General features: G+C 43.6%; 8 protein-coding genes across 8 annotated transcripts; 6 read left to right on the top strand and 2 right to left on the bottom strand.

Moving 5' to 3' along the window:
* Positions 1-2,206: 2,206 nt before the first annotated feature.
* Positions 2,207-3,673, top strand: O0I10_006565 (uncharacterized protein; the record flags this gene model as incomplete). The annotated part of the gene is made up of 3 exons (XM_058486592.1): positions 2,207-2,221; positions 2,288-2,605; positions 2,666-3,673. 3 exons carry the CDS (start codon positions 2,207-2,209, stop codon positions 3,671-3,673), a joined length of 1,341 nt encoding a protein of 446 aa, XP_058342663.1.
* A 2,747-nt stretch (positions 3,674-6,420) lies between these two features.
* On the top strand, positions 6,421-7,622 carry O0I10_006564 (dihydroorotase, homodimeric type; the record flags this gene model as incomplete). The annotated part of the gene is made up of 3 exons (XM_058486591.1): positions 6,421-6,543; positions 6,619-6,778; positions 6,841-7,622. The coding sequence occupies 3 exons, from the start codon at positions 6,421-6,423 to the stop codon at positions 7,620-7,622; spliced, it is 1,065 nt and encodes a 354-aa protein (XP_058342662.1).
* Positions 7,623-7,734: 112 nt separating this feature from the next.
* O0I10_006563 (uncharacterized protein) lies at positions 7,735-9,275 on the bottom strand (the record flags this gene model as incomplete). Its single annotated transcript, XM_058486590.1, has 7 exons — positions 7,735-7,906; positions 7,964-8,240; positions 8,297-8,413; positions 8,475-8,571; positions 8,633-8,902; positions 8,964-9,030; positions 9,088-9,275. The coding sequence occupies 7 exons, from the start codon at positions 9,273-9,275 to the stop codon at positions 7,735-7,737; spliced, it is 1,188 nt and encodes a 395-aa protein (XP_058342661.1).
* A 2,222-nt stretch (positions 9,276-11,497) lies between these two features.
* O0I10_006562 (uncharacterized protein) lies at positions 11,498-12,878 on the top strand (the record flags this gene model as incomplete). The annotated part of the gene is made up of 3 exons (XM_058486589.1): positions 11,498-12,253; positions 12,323-12,523; positions 12,588-12,878. The coding sequence occupies 3 exons, from the start codon at positions 11,498-11,500 to the stop codon at positions 12,876-12,878; spliced, it is 1,248 nt and encodes a 415-aa protein (XP_058342660.1).
* Positions 12,879-13,727: 849 nt separating this feature from the next.
* Positions 13,728-15,208, top strand: O0I10_006561 (uncharacterized protein; the record flags this gene model as incomplete). The annotated part of the gene is made up of 6 exons (XM_058486588.1): positions 13,728-13,846; positions 13,929-14,092; positions 14,152-14,543; positions 14,606-14,731; positions 14,793-14,936; positions 14,993-15,208. The coding sequence occupies 6 exons, from the start codon at positions 13,728-13,730 to the stop codon at positions 15,206-15,208; spliced, it is 1,161 nt and encodes a 386-aa protein (XP_058342659.1).
* A 245-nt stretch (positions 15,209-15,453) lies between these two features.
* Positions 15,454-16,555, top strand: O0I10_006560 (uncharacterized protein; the record flags this gene model as incomplete). Its single annotated transcript, XM_058486587.1, has 5 exons — positions 15,454-15,643; positions 15,707-15,853; positions 15,956-16,092; positions 16,149-16,342; positions 16,408-16,555. The coding sequence occupies 5 exons, from the start codon at positions 15,454-15,456 to the stop codon at positions 16,553-16,555; spliced, it is 816 nt and encodes a 271-aa protein (XP_058342658.1).
* A 231-nt stretch (positions 16,556-16,786) lies between these two features.
* On the top strand, positions 16,787-17,692 carry O0I10_006559 (uncharacterized protein; the record flags this gene model as incomplete). The annotated part of the gene is made up of 1 exon (XM_058486586.1): positions 16,787-17,692. One exon carries the CDS (start codon positions 16,787-16,789, stop codon positions 17,690-17,692), a length of 906 nt encoding a protein of 301 aa, XP_058342657.1.
* A 304-nt stretch (positions 17,693-17,996) lies between these two features.
* Positions 17,997-19,017, bottom strand: O0I10_006558 (uncharacterized protein; the record flags this gene model as incomplete). The annotated part of the gene is made up of 2 exons (XM_058486585.1): positions 17,997-18,879; positions 18,944-19,017. 2 exons carry the CDS (start codon positions 19,015-19,017, stop codon positions 17,997-17,999), a joined length of 957 nt encoding a protein of 318 aa, XP_058342656.1.
* Positions 19,018-22,335: the final 3,318 nt, after the last annotated feature.

Genomic DNA, 22,335 nt, shown 5'->3' with positions numbered 1-22,335 from the left:
ATTGTACTTCGTTCAGTTACGTATTGCTGGTCAAAGATTGCTCAGATGTGCAGTAGGACGTTGAACGCCGACAGCTCTCGCATAAGATATAGGTGGTGTACTAGATTGGGTGCCTGTTTCCTTATCAGGCGATTTGATTGAATTCGCGGAAGACATGGCTCAGCCTCTTTCGACGACGACCAAAAAAATATTTTTGGAGCTGAATTGCGACATTGAACGTGAAACTTTCACACAAGGTGCTGTTGGCCAAGCCGAGCCCATTGCTCTAATAAAAACCCCACGTTTCATTGTAAAGTTTGGAGATACAGGCACCTTTGTGTTTGTAAGCGTGATGCTATATGACGAGTGGTCTTTGTTCACTGTCAAGTAGGTGGACCTTGGCAGAGCAAAAGATGCAGAGGGTCGTGTTGTGTAACACAGCTGCATTTGCATGAATGGAAGGGTCAACGTATAATTACTTTATGGATCATCTAGGAACAGGCATGTATTGCTAGCTAACGGCCACTTTTATCCAATCATCATTGTTGCGAGATCCACTGCATGGGAACGATGCCCCTGCTCTAGACATTCATTTCCATGATTAAAGTAGGTTGATCCGAGCTGATTTGACTGAGCTGCGGTCAAAGAGAGATCACATCACTCTGGACATAAAGCACGCTCGATGTAGCTCAACCGATGTAATCTTGTGCGAGCGTAACTCAACCAAATCAGCTCGGATCAACCTACTTTAATCATGGAAATGAACGTCTGGAGCAGGAGAATCGTCCACCTACAATAGAATGCACAAAGGTTGGGAATGCACAAAAGTAGCTATTAGCTGCCAATGTATGACATCGAAGTGAGGGTTGCGTACCTTTCATGCATTGTCCCTGAAGTCCTGACTTTTTAGCTGAGTTACCCAAAGAGGTCCTTCTGCATCTTTTGCTCTCCAAGATCTAGCTACTTGGCAATGAACAAAGACCACTTCTCATATAGCATCACGCTTACAAACATCAAGGTGCCTGTATCTCCGAACTTTACAATCAAACGTGGGGTTTTGAATAGAGCAATGTGCTCGGCTTGGTCAACTGCACCTTGGGTGCAAGTTTCACGATCAAGCTTGCCGATCCCAGATTTCGCAATGTCGCCACCAGCCAAACTGGATCTGGCGGTCGACCTCTTCGACGACGACGACCAAAAAATATTTTTTGGGCTGTTTGCGACATTGAACGCGAAACTTTCACACAAGGTGCTGTTGACCAAGCCGAGCCCATCTATATATTAAAACCGAGAGGTAAGTTTCCCCATTTGGACTCTTACAGTCCTGATTTGGCTAAACCCACTTTTTCACCAATCATGCCGCCTCCCTAACTCTTTTTTTCACACGCCCATCCCTCCTCTTCTCTCTCACCCATTACTCTTCTCACGTTCCTCATCGCTTTTGTGTTGAATCGACAATACTAGCTCTCTTCTCCAATGACCAATCACATGGCTACTACATTTTCATTCATGCATCCCTATTCTTCCCTCCTTTTCCTCATTCCCCATTTCACTTTCCTCATTCCACGTTTCACGTTCCTCATTCACCATTTCACGTTCCTCATTCACCATTTCACGTTCCTCATTCCACGTTTCACGTTCCTCATTCACAATTCCACGTTCTTCACTCCACGTTTCACGTTCCTCATTCGCTTTTGTTTTGTATCGATAATAAAGCTCCCTTTGCCACAGCCACATTTGGTGCATGATGATCACGTTGCTCAATCAACAATAAGCCTTCTTGCCACAGCCACATTTGGCATGGATCACGTTGCTCAATCAACAATAAGCCTTATCTCACAATGCAATCGTCAATAAACCTCTCTTTGCCACAGCCACATTTGGTGCATGGATCACATTGCTCAATCAACAATAAGCCTTATCCAACAATGCAATCGTCAATAAACCTCTCTTTGCCACACCCACATTTGGTGCATGGATCACATTGCTCAATCAACAATAAGCCTTATCCAACAATGCAATCGTCAATAAACCTCTCTTTGCCACACCCACGTTTTCGTGCATGATGATCACGTTGCTCAATCAACAATAAGCCTTATCCAACAATGCAATAGACAATAAAGATTTCTTGCCAAGACTACCTTTTGTGCATTATCACACGACTTCTTAACAATACGTATATATATGGAGCCCTTGGATGGCAGATCCACATTACAAACACTCCCAAATGAGCACTCAGCAGGTGCGTTTTGCGGTCAATGGGCGTATCTTCATGCACAATTCTTATTAATCACGAACATCCTTATAGACTTCAAACACTCGACCTTGCCGTTGTGGATCCATATCCCACCAACGTACTTCTAATTCTTCTTGCCGTCTCAATGCTCGCAATCTACGCCCTCAATTGCATAGCCAAGAGGAAGCTAATACACGCAATACACGCAATACACGTCGTCGACTGAATGATGAAGAGGAAGCTAATACACGCAATACACGTCGTCGACTGAATGATGAAGAGGAGGCTGATACACGCAATACACGCAATACACGTCGTCAACTGAATGGTGAAGAACAACCCAACGAGCCATCAATTGCAAGCATAAATAATGCACCTACCAATCCCACTGTAAGATAATAGATGAAGCATTATGCAAAGTGTTGCATTTAAGCTAATCATATACAATAGCGGTTGTGCCCTCAATGCAATTCTCCAACACATCGTAGTCGACGCAGTGCTCAATGCCCCTTCAATCGTGACAACATCGTGTCCGAACATGGTGCACAATACAAGTTGGCATGTCATGCTGATTCATTCTTGCCGGAGCATGTATATGGTCCCAATGTCTCCCAGCAACCAGATGCAACATACCGGCGTCACACATTCCCAGCAATGGATGTATCATGTCCATTTTGTGGTGCCCTAATGTGGATGGAAGAGAAGGTGGTGGGATCAAGCAGAATAAATCCGCGTTTCGCTCTTTGTTGTTCGCAAGGGAACACACGCTTACCTATCCCAAATGAGCCTCCAAGTGAAATTATCGACCTCATCACAGCTGATCGCACGTCAAGAAACCAGAGCCATGTCAATTTCATGAACAACATCAGAGCCTATAACTCCATGTTTGCGTTTTGTTCAATCAAAGCCAACTACGATAGGCGACTGGCTGATGGCTCTGATGGTGTACCCACTTATCGTATCAATGGCACCATGTACCACCATATGGGAGCTCTCTCAGCACGAGAAGGCCAAGAACCTAAATTCTCCCAGATCTATTTTTTGGATGAACAAGAACAAATGGCTCGCCGAACAACACTTTTTTCGGGATTGGATAACGAGATTATCGAGATGTTGCAACGATTGATTTCAACAGTGAACCCGATGGCGTTGCGTTTTCGAAGTGCATACGAAATCCACAGCAACAATCCTGTCAGCGAAGTCCAAGTTGTCATCAAATCTGCACGTCAACTAGGACGTCGTTTTGACACCCCAACATGCGCAGAGGTGGCAGCTGTACCTGTTGAAAACGCCGTGGATGGATCGATAGAGCCATACGATATTGTTGTCAGTAACCGTCAAGGAGGACTTCTTCAAATCATCAACTCTCTCCACAAGTCGTATATGGCATTGCATTATGTCTTGATGTTCCCATATGGCGATGATGGGTGGTTCCATACTATGACATTGCTCTATTAAAAACCCCACGTTTCATTGTAAAGTTTGGAGATACAGGCACCTTTGTGTTTGTAAGCGTGATACTGTATGAAGAGTGGTCTTTGTTCATTGTCAAGTAGGTGGACCCTGGCAGAGCAAAAGATGCAGAAGGACCTCTTTGGGTAACTCAGCTACTTTGCATGATTGGAATGACCAATGTATGATAGCATATACACTATCTATGATTGGCAGCTAACAGCCACTTCCTCCCAATCCCAACTTTTGTTCATTGTATGACATTGGAATGATGCTCCTGCTCCAGCCCATCATTTCCATCTTTCAATTGTCTTGATCCGAGACGATTTGACTGAGCTACGCCCAAACAGTGAATATGAAAATTAATGAATCGCAGACCCTGCGAATGTCTCCGTCTTTCAAGCTTTTGGAAGCTCCCATTCCAAATTTTCAAATGAACCATGAGGTTTTTATTAGAAAAAACGTTGATCAGCATGCGAGAGCACCCTTCTGACCAATTTTCAAGTAGGAAGTGGACAACTTCGGGGCGGTGGGCCGTCCGCTCTTTTGATCCCATCATCCATCATTTGGGCCGCCCCGCATTTTGAATCTTCACAACGAAGTCTGCGACTTTTAAATGAATGAAGTTGATCAGCATATTGCAGCGAATCTTCTGACAAAGTTTCAGGTTCGAAATGGGGAATCCCAAGATAATGCATACTATTTCGATGAATCATGAATCTGGGGCTGACCTGCATTCCGACTTACATAGTAAACCCCACGTTTTACCCTCCCATTCCAATTTTTATAGTGAAGCATGAGGTCTTTTTTAGGGAAACGTGATCAGAATGACCAAGAGCATCTTGTGTGAAAGTTTCAGGATCAAGAGGGGGTAATCTCAATATCAAGGTTTGGATGCACAGTGTTCATGCATTTATACAAGAGGTGCCCGACCTTTTTAATTTCCACTTCTTCCACTCCTGCGTATTCCTTTTCCTCCCATTCTCAACTGTTGCCCCATTCAAGTATACAACTACCACCTGCGAACGATTGTCCTGCTTCAATCCTTCATGTCAATCGTACACTTGCCTTGATTCGATTGTCTTTGACTCAATAGCGAGTTCATGGCGTGTACACAGCCTTCTTGCCACCCTTCTACAACACACGAGTCTCTTGACACAACACACGCTCTTGCACGCTCCTCTGCCACAATCAAACGTAACAGCATTCATTGTGGCAGTTGCTATTCGCTCCATTGTCTCAAGCAGCGTTCACAGCCTTGCCAATCGACCACAACACACGATCTTGCACGTTCCTCTACCAACAATCAAACGAACAGCAGCTGCCATTAGCCAGGTCTCTACTCCATTGTCTCTTGCCTCAAGTTACTTGCAGCAAACAGCCTTATGGTCTTTATTACGTGAACAGCATGTAACCATTGTATACAAACAGCTTTATTTACGTGTAGCAACTTGCTTTGATACGTACGGATTCCAATGGATGACACTATATCAGCTATCAAGTACGTTGCAATACGAGCAATCTTCGCATGGTTGAGCTGCGATAGCAAATGATCAAGAGATTGACCAACAGCCGGATGGAAAAGGAAACACATCAGCAGAGGTCACATGGCTCTTTTCAACCAACATGTTGGATTTGATGGATGGATGCAATCAAGTGCAGTGATGAGGAATCCGGGAATGTTGCTTTGGTTACTTGTCGCGTTGTCAGCAGGAAGGATGGATCGTGTCACGTGGAAACGGCTGAGGATGGTGATGGATTGGATGGATTGGATTATATCGGCGAAAGGCACTTTACAGCCATGGATGATATTGGAATACTCAAGTCAATGCATGCAGCAGCTATTTTACAAGGATGTTTATGACGGCAGGAACCAAGAACACAATAACACAATTATCCCTTATGCCTCTATGTGGTGCATCCTTATCTCGTTCAATTTACATTACTGTTCCTTTGTCATATTCACTTGATAAACATCCACAACACCATGTCTTATTCTTTGACTTATCCATTGAATGAAAATTGGACTCAGTTTGATGTTTAGGAGGGTATCGTACCATAAGCTTAAATGTGCAAGATGTGGATTACTTGGTTGGCTTCCGGATTGAAAGGGGGGAATAGAAATATGAAGGTCGGGAAGCGAGGTTGGATCATGTACATCATCGTATCGAGATGCTTTTGTTCTTTTGTCACATTACATGATTCGTTCATTAAAGCTTCATAGTTCACGTACTGATAGACTAAAAGCAGGGGAGATCCTCGAGATTGATGGTGGCTAACATGATGCTTGCTACAGAAGCTTGGTTCATTGTAAGCTTAATTCATTATGTTCAAGGAAGAGTGAGTTGTGATACAATGCTTCATGAGCACATGAACATACCATACTTGCCTATGACACTGTATTATGCAACCTTGTATAGGAACGGACCAATCCAAATAGGATAGTTGCAAATCCACTGCTTTACCAAGTAGGCATCCTACACAGCAAATCAAAGTAATACATCGTTGGATCATCTGTTCCTTGTATTCCTTCCTTTCTTCATGATCCCATATGGCCATCCAACCATCAACTCAGGAATAAAACGACAATGTTGGACAGCGTTACGATGGCTTATAGTATAGCCGAAACGGGCATAGAAATCGAAAATGCGGGGTGGGTGGCTTTTGGTAGGAGATCAATAGGCCGCAACCCAGCAGCGATGTTTCTGTCATCCTCTTTTTCTCCTTTCGACACTCTTGTTGACAACACCGCCATGGCCAACTCAATCACCATTCCCTCTGCTTGCGACTTTCACCTTCACGTTCGTCAGGATGAAATGATGCGTATGGTCACACCCAAGGTTCCCGAAGGTGGTGTGTCTGTGGCCTATATCATGGTAACGTTTCATCATATAAAGCACAGCAACGCTTTATGAAGGTGGCCCCAACTTATGAACGAATACAAAATATAGCCCAACACTGTGCCTCCCATCAAGACCACTGATCAGGCTTTGGCATACAAGAAGGAGCTTGAAGCTCTTGCTCCTCAAGTCACCTTTTACATGACCTTGTATCTTTCACCCGAATTGACTGTGGAAGAAATCCGTAAGGCTAGCAAGGCTGGTGTTGCAGGTAAGATGACATTGGCTTTGAGAGAGGTGTATGAATATGGCTTATTGAGATCCTGTGTATAGGTGTCAAATCGTATCCTCGTGGTGTGACCACCAACAGTGATTCGGGCATTGAGTCATATGAAATTTACTATCCCATTTTCAAGGCTATGGAAGAGGAAGGCATGGTTTTGAATCTTCATGGTGAAATTCCCAGTGATCCCACCAATGATATTTGCGTGATGAATGCCGAAGAACGTTTCTTGCCTCAGCTTGAAAAGATCCACAAGGCTTTCCCCAAGCTTAAGATTGTGCTCGAACACGCCACTTCCAAGGCTGCTGTTGAGATGGTCAAGAGTCTCGGTGATACCGTTGGATGCAGCATCACTGTGCATCACTTACAACTTATTGTCGATGATTGGGCTGGTCAACCCCACCACTTTTGCAAGCCTGTTGCCAAGTTCCCCCATGATCGTGATGCTCTTCGTGAAGTCGTTTCTTCAGGCCATCCTCGTTTCTTCCTTGGTACTGATTCTGCTCCCCATCCAGCTCATGCAAAGGAAGGTGCACGTGCTTGTGCCGGTGTTTTCACTACTCCTCTCGTTTTGCCTTATCTCGCCAAGATCTTTGAGGAAATCGGTTGTCTTGATAAGCTCGAAAACTTTGCTTGCCACTTTGGTAGCCAATTCTATGGTTTGTCTCAAAAGGAAGGCTTTGAACATCGCAAGGTTACCCTTGTCAAGGAAACCAACACCGTTGTTCCTGAAAACTACCCTGTGTCCGCTTCCAATGCTGAGGCTGGCGTCGTGATTCCCTTCCTCACCGGCCGTGATCTTGGCTGGAAGATTGCCTCCAACTACTATTAGACACACACGCACACACACATTCTCTCGTCGTCCTCAATGCTACGATTTTGTATTCAATGTCTTTTTGCATAATAAATGTACAGTCAAATTTTTTGTATCATCATCATCATCATCATAATACATGTGCCTGCTTCTTTTTCATGGGGTTGTCTTCTAATGCTACTCCTTCGTCATCCATTGAGCTGTATGTGTTTAAAAACGATTGCATGTCTTGCTCGAATCGACCTTCATCAATGCTCTTGCGGACTGATATCATGAATTGCTCAAGTTGAAAGACGTTGTGTCTATGTATGCAATCACGCATTTAGTATCATGCAGCAATCGGATCAATTACGACTTACATCATAAGCAATAAAGGTCCCAACATTTCGTGTGCATCCAAGAGATGGTGTATGTAAGCACGTGAATGTGGCGTAGAACAGCTGTAACATGTGCATGATGGATCAAGTGGAATAAACGACTGTGACATGGATTCTTCCCATAAATCGATTGTCTTCGTGGTTGGCAAGGAGGGCTGTCCAAATCTGAATGTGATTGCACGGCCTTTCTCAGTCATTTCGTACGCATAGCTGTTGTCAAACATATCAATGCCGATCGAAACACCCTTCAATATTCTCTCTATTGTATCCACAATGAGCATTTGATATATAGCCATCCTTTCCAATGAGACCTACCTGGTGTAGATAATCCATATGCAAGCTTTGGTTTGTTGGTAGGAAGCTCCTTCAATGATGTCTCGAAAGCGTCAATCCAGCCTTCGCCTTCCAATTCGAATGCGTTCAAAACAAAGCCTGTTATAAAGTACAAGAATGAGTATCATCAAGGGAGGTCGTTGTTATGATCCGTATTTACCATCCACATCCTTTTCTGCTGTTGCTTTAGCAGATCGAATTCGTTCCATGTCGTTGTTATATCCGACCACAGGTGCAAATAAAGGGATGTTCAATTCCTAATGAATGAAATGCCATTGTTTAGATAGACGTATGCTTATTTTACCTTATAATGCATACCTTTGCTTTGTGCTGACATGTCTCGAGCCATCGCAAGGTGCGATCAGAAGCTTTCCGGATTCGTTTGTTCTTGACATCCTCGCCTGCTTTGATTACATCCGCTGGTGTTGCAGCCCAATCGGGACGATACGCTTCGATGGCCTTGATCCAAACATCCGTGGTTACCTTGCGTACGCCTCCATGTGTATCCACCGCCACATAGCTCTCCGTATTGGCTGCAGCAGGATCCAATTTGGATGCATCACGCACATCGCAAAAGAGCAAATGATTCTATTCCATATACACCACGTGAGCCAATGAGAGAAGTTTGACATGTGGATCATTCCATTACCGGCAAATTGATATAGCTGTGAAGACCCTTTGTATACTTGAACGAAGGTGGTTGGCTTTGTTCAACACTGATAGCCAATGAGTACATGAATGGTGATGATGATAATGTATTGCTTGCAACTTACAAGTGTTCTAGAGCAACGTGCACCATATCCACTGGCAAAAGGTTGAGATTGTCCGGCACCAAATGAGGAACTGATCCACGAATGCTGTAAGCGATCAATGCAGGTGTTTGTATTGACTTGTCCTTTGTCGAGAAATGCAGGGTGCCTCGACGAATCGTAGCCGGATCGTTATGGGTGGTGAATTGCATAGCGTTGTTGCTGAAGAAGAACGATCAAATTTTACTGGCTTCAAGTTGTCCTTTCGCATTGGCGGTCTTTCGAGTGGATTGATTCATAGCAACTGCTTCACAAGGCCCACTTTACATTGCATATGCCCACTACTGGAGACATCATTACCATATAGCAGATAAAGTAATACCTTTTTTTTCTTGGCAACCATATATTATGTGTATCAATCAACAAATTTGGTTGCCATGTGAACCTTCTTGTTAATCATAAAATGGATCATGCAATTGAATGCTTTCCGATTGATGTGTTACATGAGTAACGATTCATTTTCTTCCTCCATATTCTACCAACATCACAACATGAGATGCTTTTTCTACCATGGCTGGTAGGCGTATGTATGTAATGGCGTAAAACAATACATAGGAGAAGAAGGGTCCTAGTCGGGAAATCTTTTGCAAAGACACTAGTGCATGAACAGGCAATTTTTACAAATACTGCATTAAAAGGGGTAGAAAACGGTGGTCGAGTCCGCGCAGGATAACGCCAAATCGTGCTAAAATTAAGAGACTACTGCATGGCATATATACAATGCTGCGATACAACTAGATAAACATACATCCGTGCTTGCGGCTCGGGGCGCCATTCAAAATAGGAACGTAAACCGTCAACAAATAGTAGATTGCGTTTTCTCTTTTGCCACGATGCTCATCAATGATGGCAATTGTGTGTGGTCGCTGATTTTGTGAGGAAGAGAGCAATTGAGGAGAAAGGATGACGTGAATTGCAAGGGCGTATCGGATGTAAATACCCATCGAATGCTTAAGGTTGCTCACTGCTCCTTCAATTGCAATCCTCGTGTCATTCTTCCGTAATGGGACAAAAAGGAAATCCATTGCTCATTGACATCACATTGTATTGTGTTGTGCACCCAACTATGAATGGATTAGGTTGATCCCTCTTGTTTCCATGGGAACGTGCAGCATCGGGGAGTTGTTAGAAAGGGAGGTGATCTCATTGATGCAATTAAGATTCAGCAAGTGCTGTGCTCTGCCAAAGGATTATTACGCCAAGAAAACACGCACCGCCCTACAGCCATCCATACCCATCATCATCATCATCACTCCGCACACATGGCACATACACGATTGCCGATCATCAAAGGACAATCCTTTTCATTTGTTCAAGCTGGGCTATCACTTTGGGCTGTATTACATTGCACAATTCGACAGCAGAGGCGAGAATTATAATCGTCATGGAAAACAAGGATGATGATGGTATCAGGAACAATCAATGAATCCCGCACGCGGGTAAAACCGAAAGGGCGGGCAATGTTTTGAAACCTATTACAGCTTTAGGTGTTTCAGCTACCCATAATAATGCAATGCGAGTTACGTATTCTTCGTATGCAATTGCTGCAGATGCCATTACGTATGCATCCTTTGCATCAATACAAGATGATGGGTAAAGCCGTGTATATACATGTATGCAATTCTTGCTATGCCATTACAATGGCCCCATTGCCACCCAAAACAAAGCGTGGCAAAAGCATTCGTATCATCAGCGACGCATCCCCAAAGTCATTCTTCCTGGAAGTTGATCGGCGAGCATGTGCTTGATGCATATTCTGTGTATACAAATGATCAACCTTTGAAAGTTTGTTACACATGGACATGTGCGTTGCCGAATTCCTTTGATCTGACGGTGTACCCTAAACCGGTCGTTTGTTTACAAATCATTGGCCACAACCCCTTTCTAAATCTATTTCTGCCGTTGTCGAGAACAGCCATTCTGCTACACGACAAATGATTCTCTTCCATGACTGTGCAACAGGCTGAGCAAAGTTGACATTCAGATAAAGGGTACTTATTTTTGTTGTAATGTTTGTACTTGTGGTACCATTGGCCTGGAAGATACGTGGTGTATGTGCAGGTGTGTGTAACAAGGCAAGTGGTAAAAAAGAACTTAAAATAGAGAAATACGAGCTTGAGACCAAACCAAGAATAGCGATATTATCAAAATCAGGTATGAGCCTTCTCTTACTGCCAAGTGTCACACGAGATGCTAAATTTTCAATCACTGTAGTTCCCCGATTTAACAACTGCAAAAGTATTTCCGCTCTTGAGCTGTTGAATAAAAGGCGAAGGTGATCCTGTTGACGTGTATTCCAATCTCTTTTTTTTTTCTTTGCCCCTTTTTGTCATTCCTTTCTTGCTATTACATCCCTAACACCCTATTGTCTCCGATGTACACCAAGACAATTGCAGCCGCTTTGGCACTCATCCAATCGAGCAGCCTACTTGTTACTGCTGGTTCGGCCACCGATTATTGGAAGAACTTCAACTCGAGCGTCGATCCTACCAACATTAACATCCCCGATATTCCTCAAACAACCTCGTATGATGAAACCCAAGAGTGCGTTACCTATCAGCCTCAAGGCATCAACATTGTCCAAAGCGAATGGCCTACGCCTTGGGAGACCGCCACTAGCAATGGCATGAACACCTCGCAAGAATTCCAAGACCTTTACAATTCCATCCCATGGTCAAGCATGCCTAATATCTCGGTGCGCACATTGGGTGCTGATGGATCGGTTGACATGACCAATTATGATCAAAACGCTGATCCTGATTGCTGGTGGTCAGCATCCACTTGTACCAAGCCCAAGCATTCCGATGTCAATGAAGATATTTATGCTTGCCCTGAACCTGAGACATGGGGTCTTACCTATGATGATGGTCCCAATTGCTCCCACAATGCCTTTTATGATTTCCTTCAACAACAAGAATTGAAGGCAACCATGTTTTACATTGGTTCCAACGTCATTGATTGGCCCTATGGTGCTATGCGTGGTATCAAGGATGGTCACCACATTGCCGACCATACATGGTCTCATCAACTTATGACCACTCTCACCAACCAAGAAGTACTTGCCGAACTCTACTACACCCAAAAGGCCATCAAACTGGTAACAGGCATTACGCCCCGTTATTGGCGACCTGTAAGTTGTTATAGCAACATCCCTTTTATAGCTTCGTATTCTAACCTTGGTTTCATTATCACCTTTTAGGCTTTTGGTGATGTTGATGATCGTGTCCGCTGGATTGCCACCCAATTGAACTTGACCACTATTCTCTGGAACTTGGATACCGATGACTGGGCAGCCGGTAACAGCATCCCCGTTCAAACTATTCAACAAACCTATGATGATTACATTGAAATGGGCAAGAATGGCACCTTTGCTACCAGCGGTAACATTGTATTGACTCACGTAAGTATTTTAAAAGCTATCGTTTTTATTGATGTGCCGTTGCTAACGACCCCATGAATAATAGGAAATCGATAACACTACTATGGAGTTGGCTGTTGAAAACATTCCCAAGATCAAGGAAGCTTACAAGAATGTCATTGACGTTGCCACTTGTATGAACATCACTCACCCTTACATGGAAGAAAACATCTCGTGGGCCGCCTTTGGCAAGTCTAACTCAAGCGATGGCACTTCAGCTAGCGGTGATTCTTCAAGCGATTCGCAAGGCGGTAGCTCTGCTGCTTCTGCTCTTGTTGGCACCAAGACTGGTGCTGTTCTTGCCATGGTTGGTGCTGCTGTTGCCTTCTTGGCTTAGATTGCTGAGCATCCCCCACGCACCCATACGCACAAAAAAACCCTTCCAATCTCAACACCCGTTAAAACACAAACCTAGTAACACCTACTCTTCGTCCCTCGAATCTATTAGAATTGGGTTTTTATGTAGTGTATCAGCTAATCGCTTTGCCATTTGCAAGCGATGCAGAAAATGACTTATAAACAACCATTTCTTATATGGATTAATGATACTCGCATTTGCCATTCTTGATGACCTTGTAGTACAATAGATAATCATAGCTACGCCTTGTGTGATGCATCAATTTAGTTTTTTATCCTTACTACAAGACCACGCATGACACAAATGAGTACCAATCTAATGCAGGATTCCACAAGTTCACAGCAATACACCCTTTCATATAGAGTGACATCCCAAGTTGACAAGTATTCAATACCTCAAGCAACAATAATGACCATAAAGAGCTTGCTACAATGACTATGTTAATTCAAGTCATACAAGTTACCATGAACAATCATTGTCGATCAATGAAGGAGCATCCTACAATATAGTCAACGACAAAGAAGCCAACGTCCGTATAATGAAAATGATAGGATGTCATTGTTTGCTTTCATTCAATCAATCGAGAAATCCCCTTAATAGCCCTAATGTATGTATAGCTACAAGCATCATCTATATTTATTCAATCATTGGATGGTTCTAGTTATCAGCAATCCCTTTGAAGAATGTCTTGCAGCATACGTTTCTAATTAGGTGGATCATTGTCAGCAAACGAGTGTTCCTGCGCTGGGTTCCAAACGACCTGTCGACTTGAGCGACGCGCAAGCGGGTTCTTCCAGTGCTATCTATTATCCCTTTTTTTCAGCAACCATGGCACAACAAATGGAAATTGACTTTGATGTACCCAAGTTCCTTCACGATGAGCGTCAAAAAGCGCCTTCACAACTACAACACTACTTTACAACGTTTGAGGACTTATACGAGAGAAAGTGAGTGGCATTACCCTTACCACGGCTCCATCACGCGCCCTCGCGTTGCTTTTGCTCATGCTTGGTGTTCTGTTCCTGTTAGACTCTGGCACCAGTTGACACAATCGATCCTCGAGTTCTTTGAGCAACCAGAATCAACGCCCCATCAGATCCCTATCTTTCAGCAATTCATTGCCGAGTGGGAGAGCAAAATCAACAAGTTGTCGCTTGTGCAGATTGCGTTGCGAGCAGCGAGCAACTGTGCCCGTAAGTATGATACAAAAGGATGGGTGGATGTCTCTTGTACTCAATGAATGGGATGATAGAATTGGAGGATTCAGTACAGTTCCTGAATGATATCACAAAGAAAGTCGACACACCTGAAACCAAAGATGTCTATGTGCTTGCACTGATGGAGACCGCCAAATTCAAGCTTCAGCTGAATCAATTCGACGACGTTAAGAAGGCCATTGACGAATCCGAAAAGATCTTGGATCAATTCGATAGCGTTGAAACCATCATTTATGCCAGCTTTTATCGTGTCAGCGCTGATTATTACAAGGCCAAGGCAGAGTATGCACAGTATTACAAGAGCGCATTGCTTTTCCTCGCATGTATCAACATTGATGAGATCTCACCCGAGGAACGCGTCAGCCGTGCTTATGATTTGGCCATTGCCGCATTGCTTGGTGATATGATTTACAACTTTGGTGAATTGGTAAGGAAGGATCATGGAATGATGAAGATGGTGTATAAACTTATGATGGTGGTGTTTTTTAGTTAATGCATCCTATCTTGGATTCCCTTTCCAACACTGAAAACGATTGGCTACGATCCCTGCTCTTTGCATTCAACAGTGGCGACATTGGCAAATTCGAAGCACTTGCTCCACATTTCAGCAAACAGGTAAATGAAGATACTTTTATACCACACACACGTACATGTACACTAACATTTTCAAATATAGCCTTTATTACAACAAAACTCTGCAGCTCTCGGTCGCAAAATTTGTCTCATGTCATTGATTGAAGCAGTATTCCGTCGATCAAGCGATAACCGGGTGATCCCCTTTAGCGAAATCGCTGCTGAGACTCGGTTGCCAATTGATGAGGTAAGGATTGGGAAATTCGGGTAGTGTTTATTACTTGTATTGATCCTTGTTATTAGGTCGAGCATTTGGTCATGAAGGCTTTGTCACTCAAGCTTATTCGTGGCTCCATTGACCAAGTAGATCAATTGGTTATTGTTACTTGGGTGCAACCCCGTGTTCTCGACAAGGAACAAATCGATGGAATGCGACGACAAATCGAGGATTGGACTAACCAAGTCAAGAAGATTGGAACATTCGTTGGTGATCAAGGAGGCGAAGTATTTGCTCAATAGCTATATCATTCCATACTATATAAAAACGCATTTTAAAGTGTCATGAGAACCAAAGGCTGTTTTACATGTGGTAGTTGCTTTATTGATAGTAGACTACGGGATAAAAAAGAATGCTGGAATGGAATAGTGGGGCTCGAAGGATTATGCAAGATGGTGGAAATAAAGCTGGTCACGCATTGAATTTGCTGCTGGGGCCTAGCTACGCTTGCAGGTGTTGTTCCTTGAAGCCTCTTGTAACCCCCCACATGTCAGCTCGTTCGATCTTTTCCTCCTTGGCACGACAACAACCTGCCATTGCAGCCATTGCACAGCAATCCATTCGACGTGAACAATGTCGACTATTCCGTACTTCAGTCATGGCGTTGACGGCACAGCAACAACAACAACAGCAATCGGTTGCCAACGATGCCGAAAAAGTGACAAGAAAGTTTGTTGGCAAGTAGCGACATGGTTCATTTCATATGACGGCATAGGCTCATGGAGTATTGTTTGGAACAGATCATGTGCGCAAGAATCGTAACTTCAACAAGAGGGAACCTACACGCTTTATTCAGATCGACTCGTTACCCATGACAGCTACGTCTGAGGATATCCGCAAGCTTGCACGGGAAGCATTGCCAGATGGTGACAAGGCTATACAAGAGTGTAAGTGGATCATAAATTCTAGCCTTTTCTGGTGGATCAGTGTGAAAAAAGATGATAAATGGGATAGGAAAGGAGACTAATCATGTGATTATTGTATTGTAGTGTTGTTTGTTCGGGACGACTACTTTGAATTTGATGGACGATGTATGCTCGAGATGAAGACTGCTGAGGATGCCCAACGAGTGATCGAATACGGTAATCGACGAATGATTGGTGGTAATGTGCTTCGGTTGTCACATGTAAGTGTCGTTTTTATATCATGATCATGGGAATAGGATGTTGATTATGTTCATAGATTGACAAGTTGTCGGACAAGATGCGTCGCAATGAGTTGAACAGCGTTGGAGATGTTGAGAGTGCAGCAGGACGATCGGTGATGGTGGTTGGTTTCCCTACACCTACCAAGCCAGAGCATTTGTTGGGCTACCTGCGATCGAGAAATTTTTATCCTGCCGAGGGTTCCTTGGACAATGTCATCAAATTGAAAACGTACGTTGGGTTGTACACATTGCTGCTGACAAAGGTTGTTGCTAAAATTCCACACATCCACATAGACGAAACCAGGCAACCGTTTCCAAGTTCTTGGTCAAATTTGATTCTGAATCCGAGGCATGGCGAGCTGTGAGGATGTTCCATAATACCGACTTCTTTTCTCGCAAGCGTAATGAGAATTACAAGCTTCAAGTATCTGTTGTATATTAGAAATACATTTTTTTTAGACCATGGGAAGATCATTTGCCACGCGCTCTTGCCAATTGTTTGAATGAATGTTACACAGTCATGGGGTAGCTATTTTCACGTGTAGTCTTTGTGGCCCATGAAAGGAGATTATTACACGCATCAACAAGCGACAATTTGAACAATCCACCTTTCCCTCCTTTGTTTCATTTTTTCTTCCTTTCCTTTTCCCTCCTCCCCCTTTCCCTCTGAATGATGATGGACGAATTACATTCCTTTGACATTTGTCCTTTACGCTCTTCCTCTTCCTTATTTATCATTGATCGAAGAGATAGAAGCATTGTGACAGCAACCGATGAACTATTTGACATGTTGGGCTATGAAGCATCCGATATCATTGGCACATCCATCGATCAACTCGTACAAAAGACGCGCGGAAAGATGTGGATGGCTCTTCATGCAAAGGGCGATCGCATTTCATTGCAAGTATGCATACATCACAATCCACTACAAACGACAACAGAACTTGATTATTGGCTTGTGCGTCCCTGTCAACAGGTCGTATGTCGTCGTATACCTTATTCGATTCGAACGACTACCATCTTACTTTTATCACCTGTGGGAATCATTGATCGTGTCTATCATGTCAACAAGTATGAAAGACATGGCCTTGTACCTGCACCAGCTCAACATCAGCAACAACTAGTGGGGAAACCTATTATGGCATACATTCATTCGGATGATGTCCAGACATTATGTGGTCAACTCAGCACCGTTTATTACAACAATGAGCCCTCCTTTGACGTGCGGTGGTTGCATCAACGTGATGATCACGAGTACCAAAAGGTCACCCTGACAGCGACCAAGACCAGTTCCCGCATCACTTGCGTTGTTGAACGAGTGGATGCATTTCCAACCCTCATTGATTCAATACAACAATGGGCCATTGATTTACTCGCCTATCTATTATCCCAATGGCAACAAAGTAGACGCTATCTTTTGGAATTTGTCGATCATGCCACATCATCTAAAAATCAGCATGGATGGTATTCTTCCATTGTGCAAGTGGTCAAGAGCATGTATCCACCTGATGGCATCCTCACCATGCTCGAGAATTGGGTGGATCGAGTCAAGACAACATCCCAATCATCATTCTTATGACCCAACAACTTGTAATTTGCATCCACGTATACACACATTTCATCCTATATCCAATCCAATCCATCCACTATGTACACACTCACACACGCATGCTTCTGTTTCCCTTGTTTTTTTTTTTCTTTTGTATTGTTGGATTACAAATACACCATACTATATATATGTACAAGTTTCTTTTTCCATGTAGATGGGGTAGGGAGGAGAGAGAGAGACAAGAGTCCACGTCGTAAAGAAAATCCAATGCTTTTGATGGGGTGTCATTCAGTTATATACACGCACACACATGCAGAACCATCACGTCCTTGGATCATGGATGTCCATGCGTCATATGGTACTTGAGCCCACTCATTTGCCGATAACCCTTATTGCACAAGGCGCATCGATAAGGTCGAATAAGGATGTCCTCTTCACCTGTTTCCACATGTCCATGCTCACGATGGTACTTGAGACCATTCGCATTCTTGTAGGCTTTGGTACATCCTGGGATCGAGCATTTGTAAGGTCGTGTAGGATCATTAGCCGGGGTGATGTGAAGTGCTGGTGCGGTGGTAGTTTGGGCTGTGGTAGTTGTACTTGTAGTGCTCAAAGGTGGTAAGGATATGGGTTGATGATGAGTATGATGATGGTGTGGTGGTGCATTTGTATTAGGTGGGTACACAGAGGATTCGTCTTCTTCCATTTGAGTTGGATGCAATGTGCCACCAGGGATGATAGGCATTAAGGTGTCATCGTGATGTTGTTGTTGTTGTGGCTGTGGATGTTGCAATCGATAACTTGGGTCGTTGGAGGTACTGGTTGCTGTGTGATGATGAGGATGATGCGACGATTCAATCCCTTCCATCCTTGATATCGCAATACCCTCGTCCATATCATCATCGTTATCCACACGACGTCCTGACATGGCTCCCCGAATCGCTTGTGCAAGTAGTGGTGGCGGGTGTGAATCAACAGACTCTGCCATGGGCTCATGGTTATGGTGGTGATCTTCATAGTGTCGCAGCAAATGGTGGAGATCCTCAATCTTCTTGTTGCAGCATACAAGATCCCGGTAAAACATGGACTCAAGTTCTTGCCGATGTCCAAAACTATCTCGATGCTGGGTGTTGGCTGCTGCTGCAGCTGCTGCTGCCGCAGAAGGTGGCGACAATGACCAAGCCATGACCGATGTCGACGGTGGTGTTGGGATGGGCCTATGTATGAACTCACGGTAAGGAATCTCGGTCGATCTTTTGCTCTCTTGCTCGAATTGCTTACACTGCCAAGTTGAATCCTGGTATCGACGTATTGTGGGCGGTCGAATTGTGTGAATCGTCGTTGTTGAAGGCCATAAGTCTTTGTAGTGAACAAAAAGGAAAAAAATGACAGGGGGTAGGAAGAGCAAATTGATGCGGTCTTACTACTGTTGCATTATCCAGGCTGATAAATAGACTTGGCCACCGAGCTGCATTGGTTGCACAGCAACAGCTTTATTCTGAGCCCACTCTGTACTATGATACACTATGCTTTATGCTTGTCGACATATCCAAACATAGCCTAAATGACCTCTCGATACAATAAAATCAAATTTGCCACGTTGTTATCATTGTCATTATCACCAATGGTGCGTATACCGCTATTATGTATGATTGCTGGATTGAAAACGCGCCACTCCTTGTTGGCAACAGGATCGGCATTGCTGGTTGCACACATCCTTCACAATGACTCACCACCGGGGAGTTCCTTATTCCTTCTGCTTCAGGCTTAAAAAGACTTCCTACTTATTATTATGAATAAAGCGATCCGAGCGTCTGATTGCATTCATTGTATGGTTGCATGGGACATGGACATGATGCGTTTTCCTCTTAAAGTCTTCATGGCTATGTAAAGTCAAGCACAAGCACATGACGATACTCGATTCAGCTCGTCGTTTATATACCTTTGCGCAAATGCGATCCTTGATTTAGCACGTTGACGGCATGATGACCGAGTTGGCTAGAAGCTCATTCATCCATGATAAACCATAAACCTTCTTTCATTTTTGAAGTGCAAGACCCTGGATCCTTTTAACTTCAATCAATGTTTAGAGCTACCTTACACAAACTTTTGTGTACAAGTGTTTAAATTGTACATTACTCTTTGGTGCTGGAAGTTACTATGACAGGATGGTGGATGATCGCCTGATTCTAACAATGACATATGATAAAGTTGGTGCTCCTCGTTGTGGAGCTGTGCTATAGACATAGGTTGCTTTGATCATCATTGAGAGTAAAGAAGCTGCATCTAGATGTGAATGCTACCTTGTCAAAGGTGCAGCTTTTGTTGCCTCAAAGGTCAACAAGAGAACTTTCGTGTGGCAAGCAGCTTTTCAGACCAGCAGGAAATTGAAGAAATCCTTGATGTACGCTTATTCCCGGTGACCTCACCACCCCAAAGTGTACCACTCAAGCAGCGTATCCAATGCTTGAAATCCCACGCTATACACATTAGAATACGCTTACGGCATGAGGGCTTGATCAACAGGTTGATGTTGATCACTGTTCTATCCATTGACAAGTACACACTACGTATGACATCATGTTTGCTTTGACGATCATCGGTATCATGGCACATAAATGCTAAGGTATTATAGCCCATGAAGAAGGTTAAACTCTTTATTTGCATACGTATGCGAGCATGAAAATATGCAACATGGGTACATGGCATGTGCAAACAAAGAAAAACAGAAAATGTAAGCGGAAAACAGGATTGAGAGCGTTATGTTGCACAAGGATATTAACGCGTGGGATCTTCTCTTGAGCTTATGCAATGGGAATGGTGTATGGAAAGCGTTCCCAATAGGTGATTTCCATAAAAGAGTCATGTCCCAATTACCTCATCGCTAAAAAACCAAATGGAGCTATTTGATTCCTTGATTTGATTTACCGGAGTAACCTTTCCGACCACGCATTGCAACAACAAAAGGGTGCAAGTATACAAGAAACGAGAGAGAGAAAGAGAATGTGAGTGTGTGACAAACCAGCTTTTAGCTCGTTTCCTCTAGCGAGCGAATGCACGGCTCATCTATGCACGGGTACATGTGCGTTTACCATTGCTTTAAAAGACAAGCAAATGCATGTTCCCCGACTCACTGGCACGTTATGGTGCGTAATGGCTCCTCGAACATGGCTTATACTTACGTATCCTTGCCCATCAATGTTGTACAATGATCATTTGTGTAGCTGATTGGCCAACTGATAGCGCTACTGTGTGCAGCCATATCAAAAGCGAGTGAGAAAAAATGCCAAAAGAACGAATTGCAGCAGGTGTCAAAAAGCCAGACGAGGTCACATGGTACGAAAAAGGGAGGGAAAGCAAAGGAAAAAAGAAACTTGACAACCCTATCCAACAACGCACGGACAAGGGAAAGAAAAGGGAAACAGCAGCAGCAGCAGCAGCAGCACGAACACACGATGTACACACACAAGATTTAAGATTAAGCTTCTGCATGCAATAGCAAGCCGTAGTAATAGTAGCACCTGAAGGTATTTTGCATTGTGTGTTGGCGGCTGTCATTATCCATTGACACATTTTCTTTTTCAAACAAATTGCCATCCTCCCTATTCTGCACTCATATAGTTACTCTTTTTTGCAAGCGATCAGTCAGCAGAGCGTGGGAACGTGTTCGTTATTTTAATAAAGATTAGAAACACAGTGACAATGGAGATGAAGGAATGAGGTATATAGGTTGTGTTAGTGGTATTGTTGTATATGAATCATGTCTCCGTTCGGTTAGTAATGTCAAGAGGACAAAAAGCTGCACCGTGCTCATCCAGGGGCAACGATTTTGACCTTTTGGTATCACATTAGCCGAAAGATATTCTTGTCCCAAGTTATCAGGGCACACACACACACAGCATCGTTACAACAATCGAAACGTAAAGGACATGTGGTTATTGTGAAACATGGCCACCACAACAAAGCTATAAATTCGCCTTGTAGCCTTCACTCGTTCCAAAGTGAAGGGGATTGTGTAAATAAGCATGATGCTTTGATGATTGATTATACGAAAGATTATACCATGGTGATAGGCGTGATGGTAATGAGTATCCATTGGTGCGCAGTTATTTTTCAGCCGAGCGATCCTATCAACAAGGCTGGGTCATCTCCGCATCGGCGAAGGCCGTTGGGCACACCAAAACGATGATGGTGCACATATCGTTGTTCGTTGTTCGTTGAAACTCCTATGTTCCCCATTACCGCGCTTCCGCCACAAACTCCTCTTGTTTGAATCAAACAAAAGCTCACCTTGTAGCAGAGAGCTGAAACAAGGCAATGCATGTGGGAAAAGAAGATGTCGTCATTGTTCACAATGATAAAATAGAGAGGTCTGTAGCCAAGTAAAAAAAAGAAAGAAAGAAACCAGATGAATGAATGAACCAATATCTTACAACGATTGATCCGGGTACGTGGAAGAGGGCAAAAGCCCACCTTTTCTCGTGCAACATGGTCCCTACTTTCACTCACTCTCTTGAATGTGTGTGTGTGTGTGCGTGTGTGTCGCCCCGCAAAACTTGGTAGTAGCAGCAATCCCAAAATTTCCCCTTTTCTCCACCTACTCGTCTTTCTCTTTTCTTTCTCTTGTTTCACTTTTATCCCTTTTTGCCACATCCTCTTTTTTGACATCGCTC

This window comes from Lichtheimia ornata (assembly GCF_029851405.1).
Source record: "Lichtheimia ornata isolate CBS 291.66 chromosome Unknown scaffold00029, whole genome shotgun sequence".
In the NCBI taxonomy this organism is placed as follows: domain Eukaryota; kingdom Fungi; phylum Mucoromycota; class Mucoromycetes; order Mucorales; family Lichtheimiaceae; genus Lichtheimia; species Lichtheimia ornata.
This window is presented reverse-complemented; position numbering and strand designations above follow the sequence as displayed.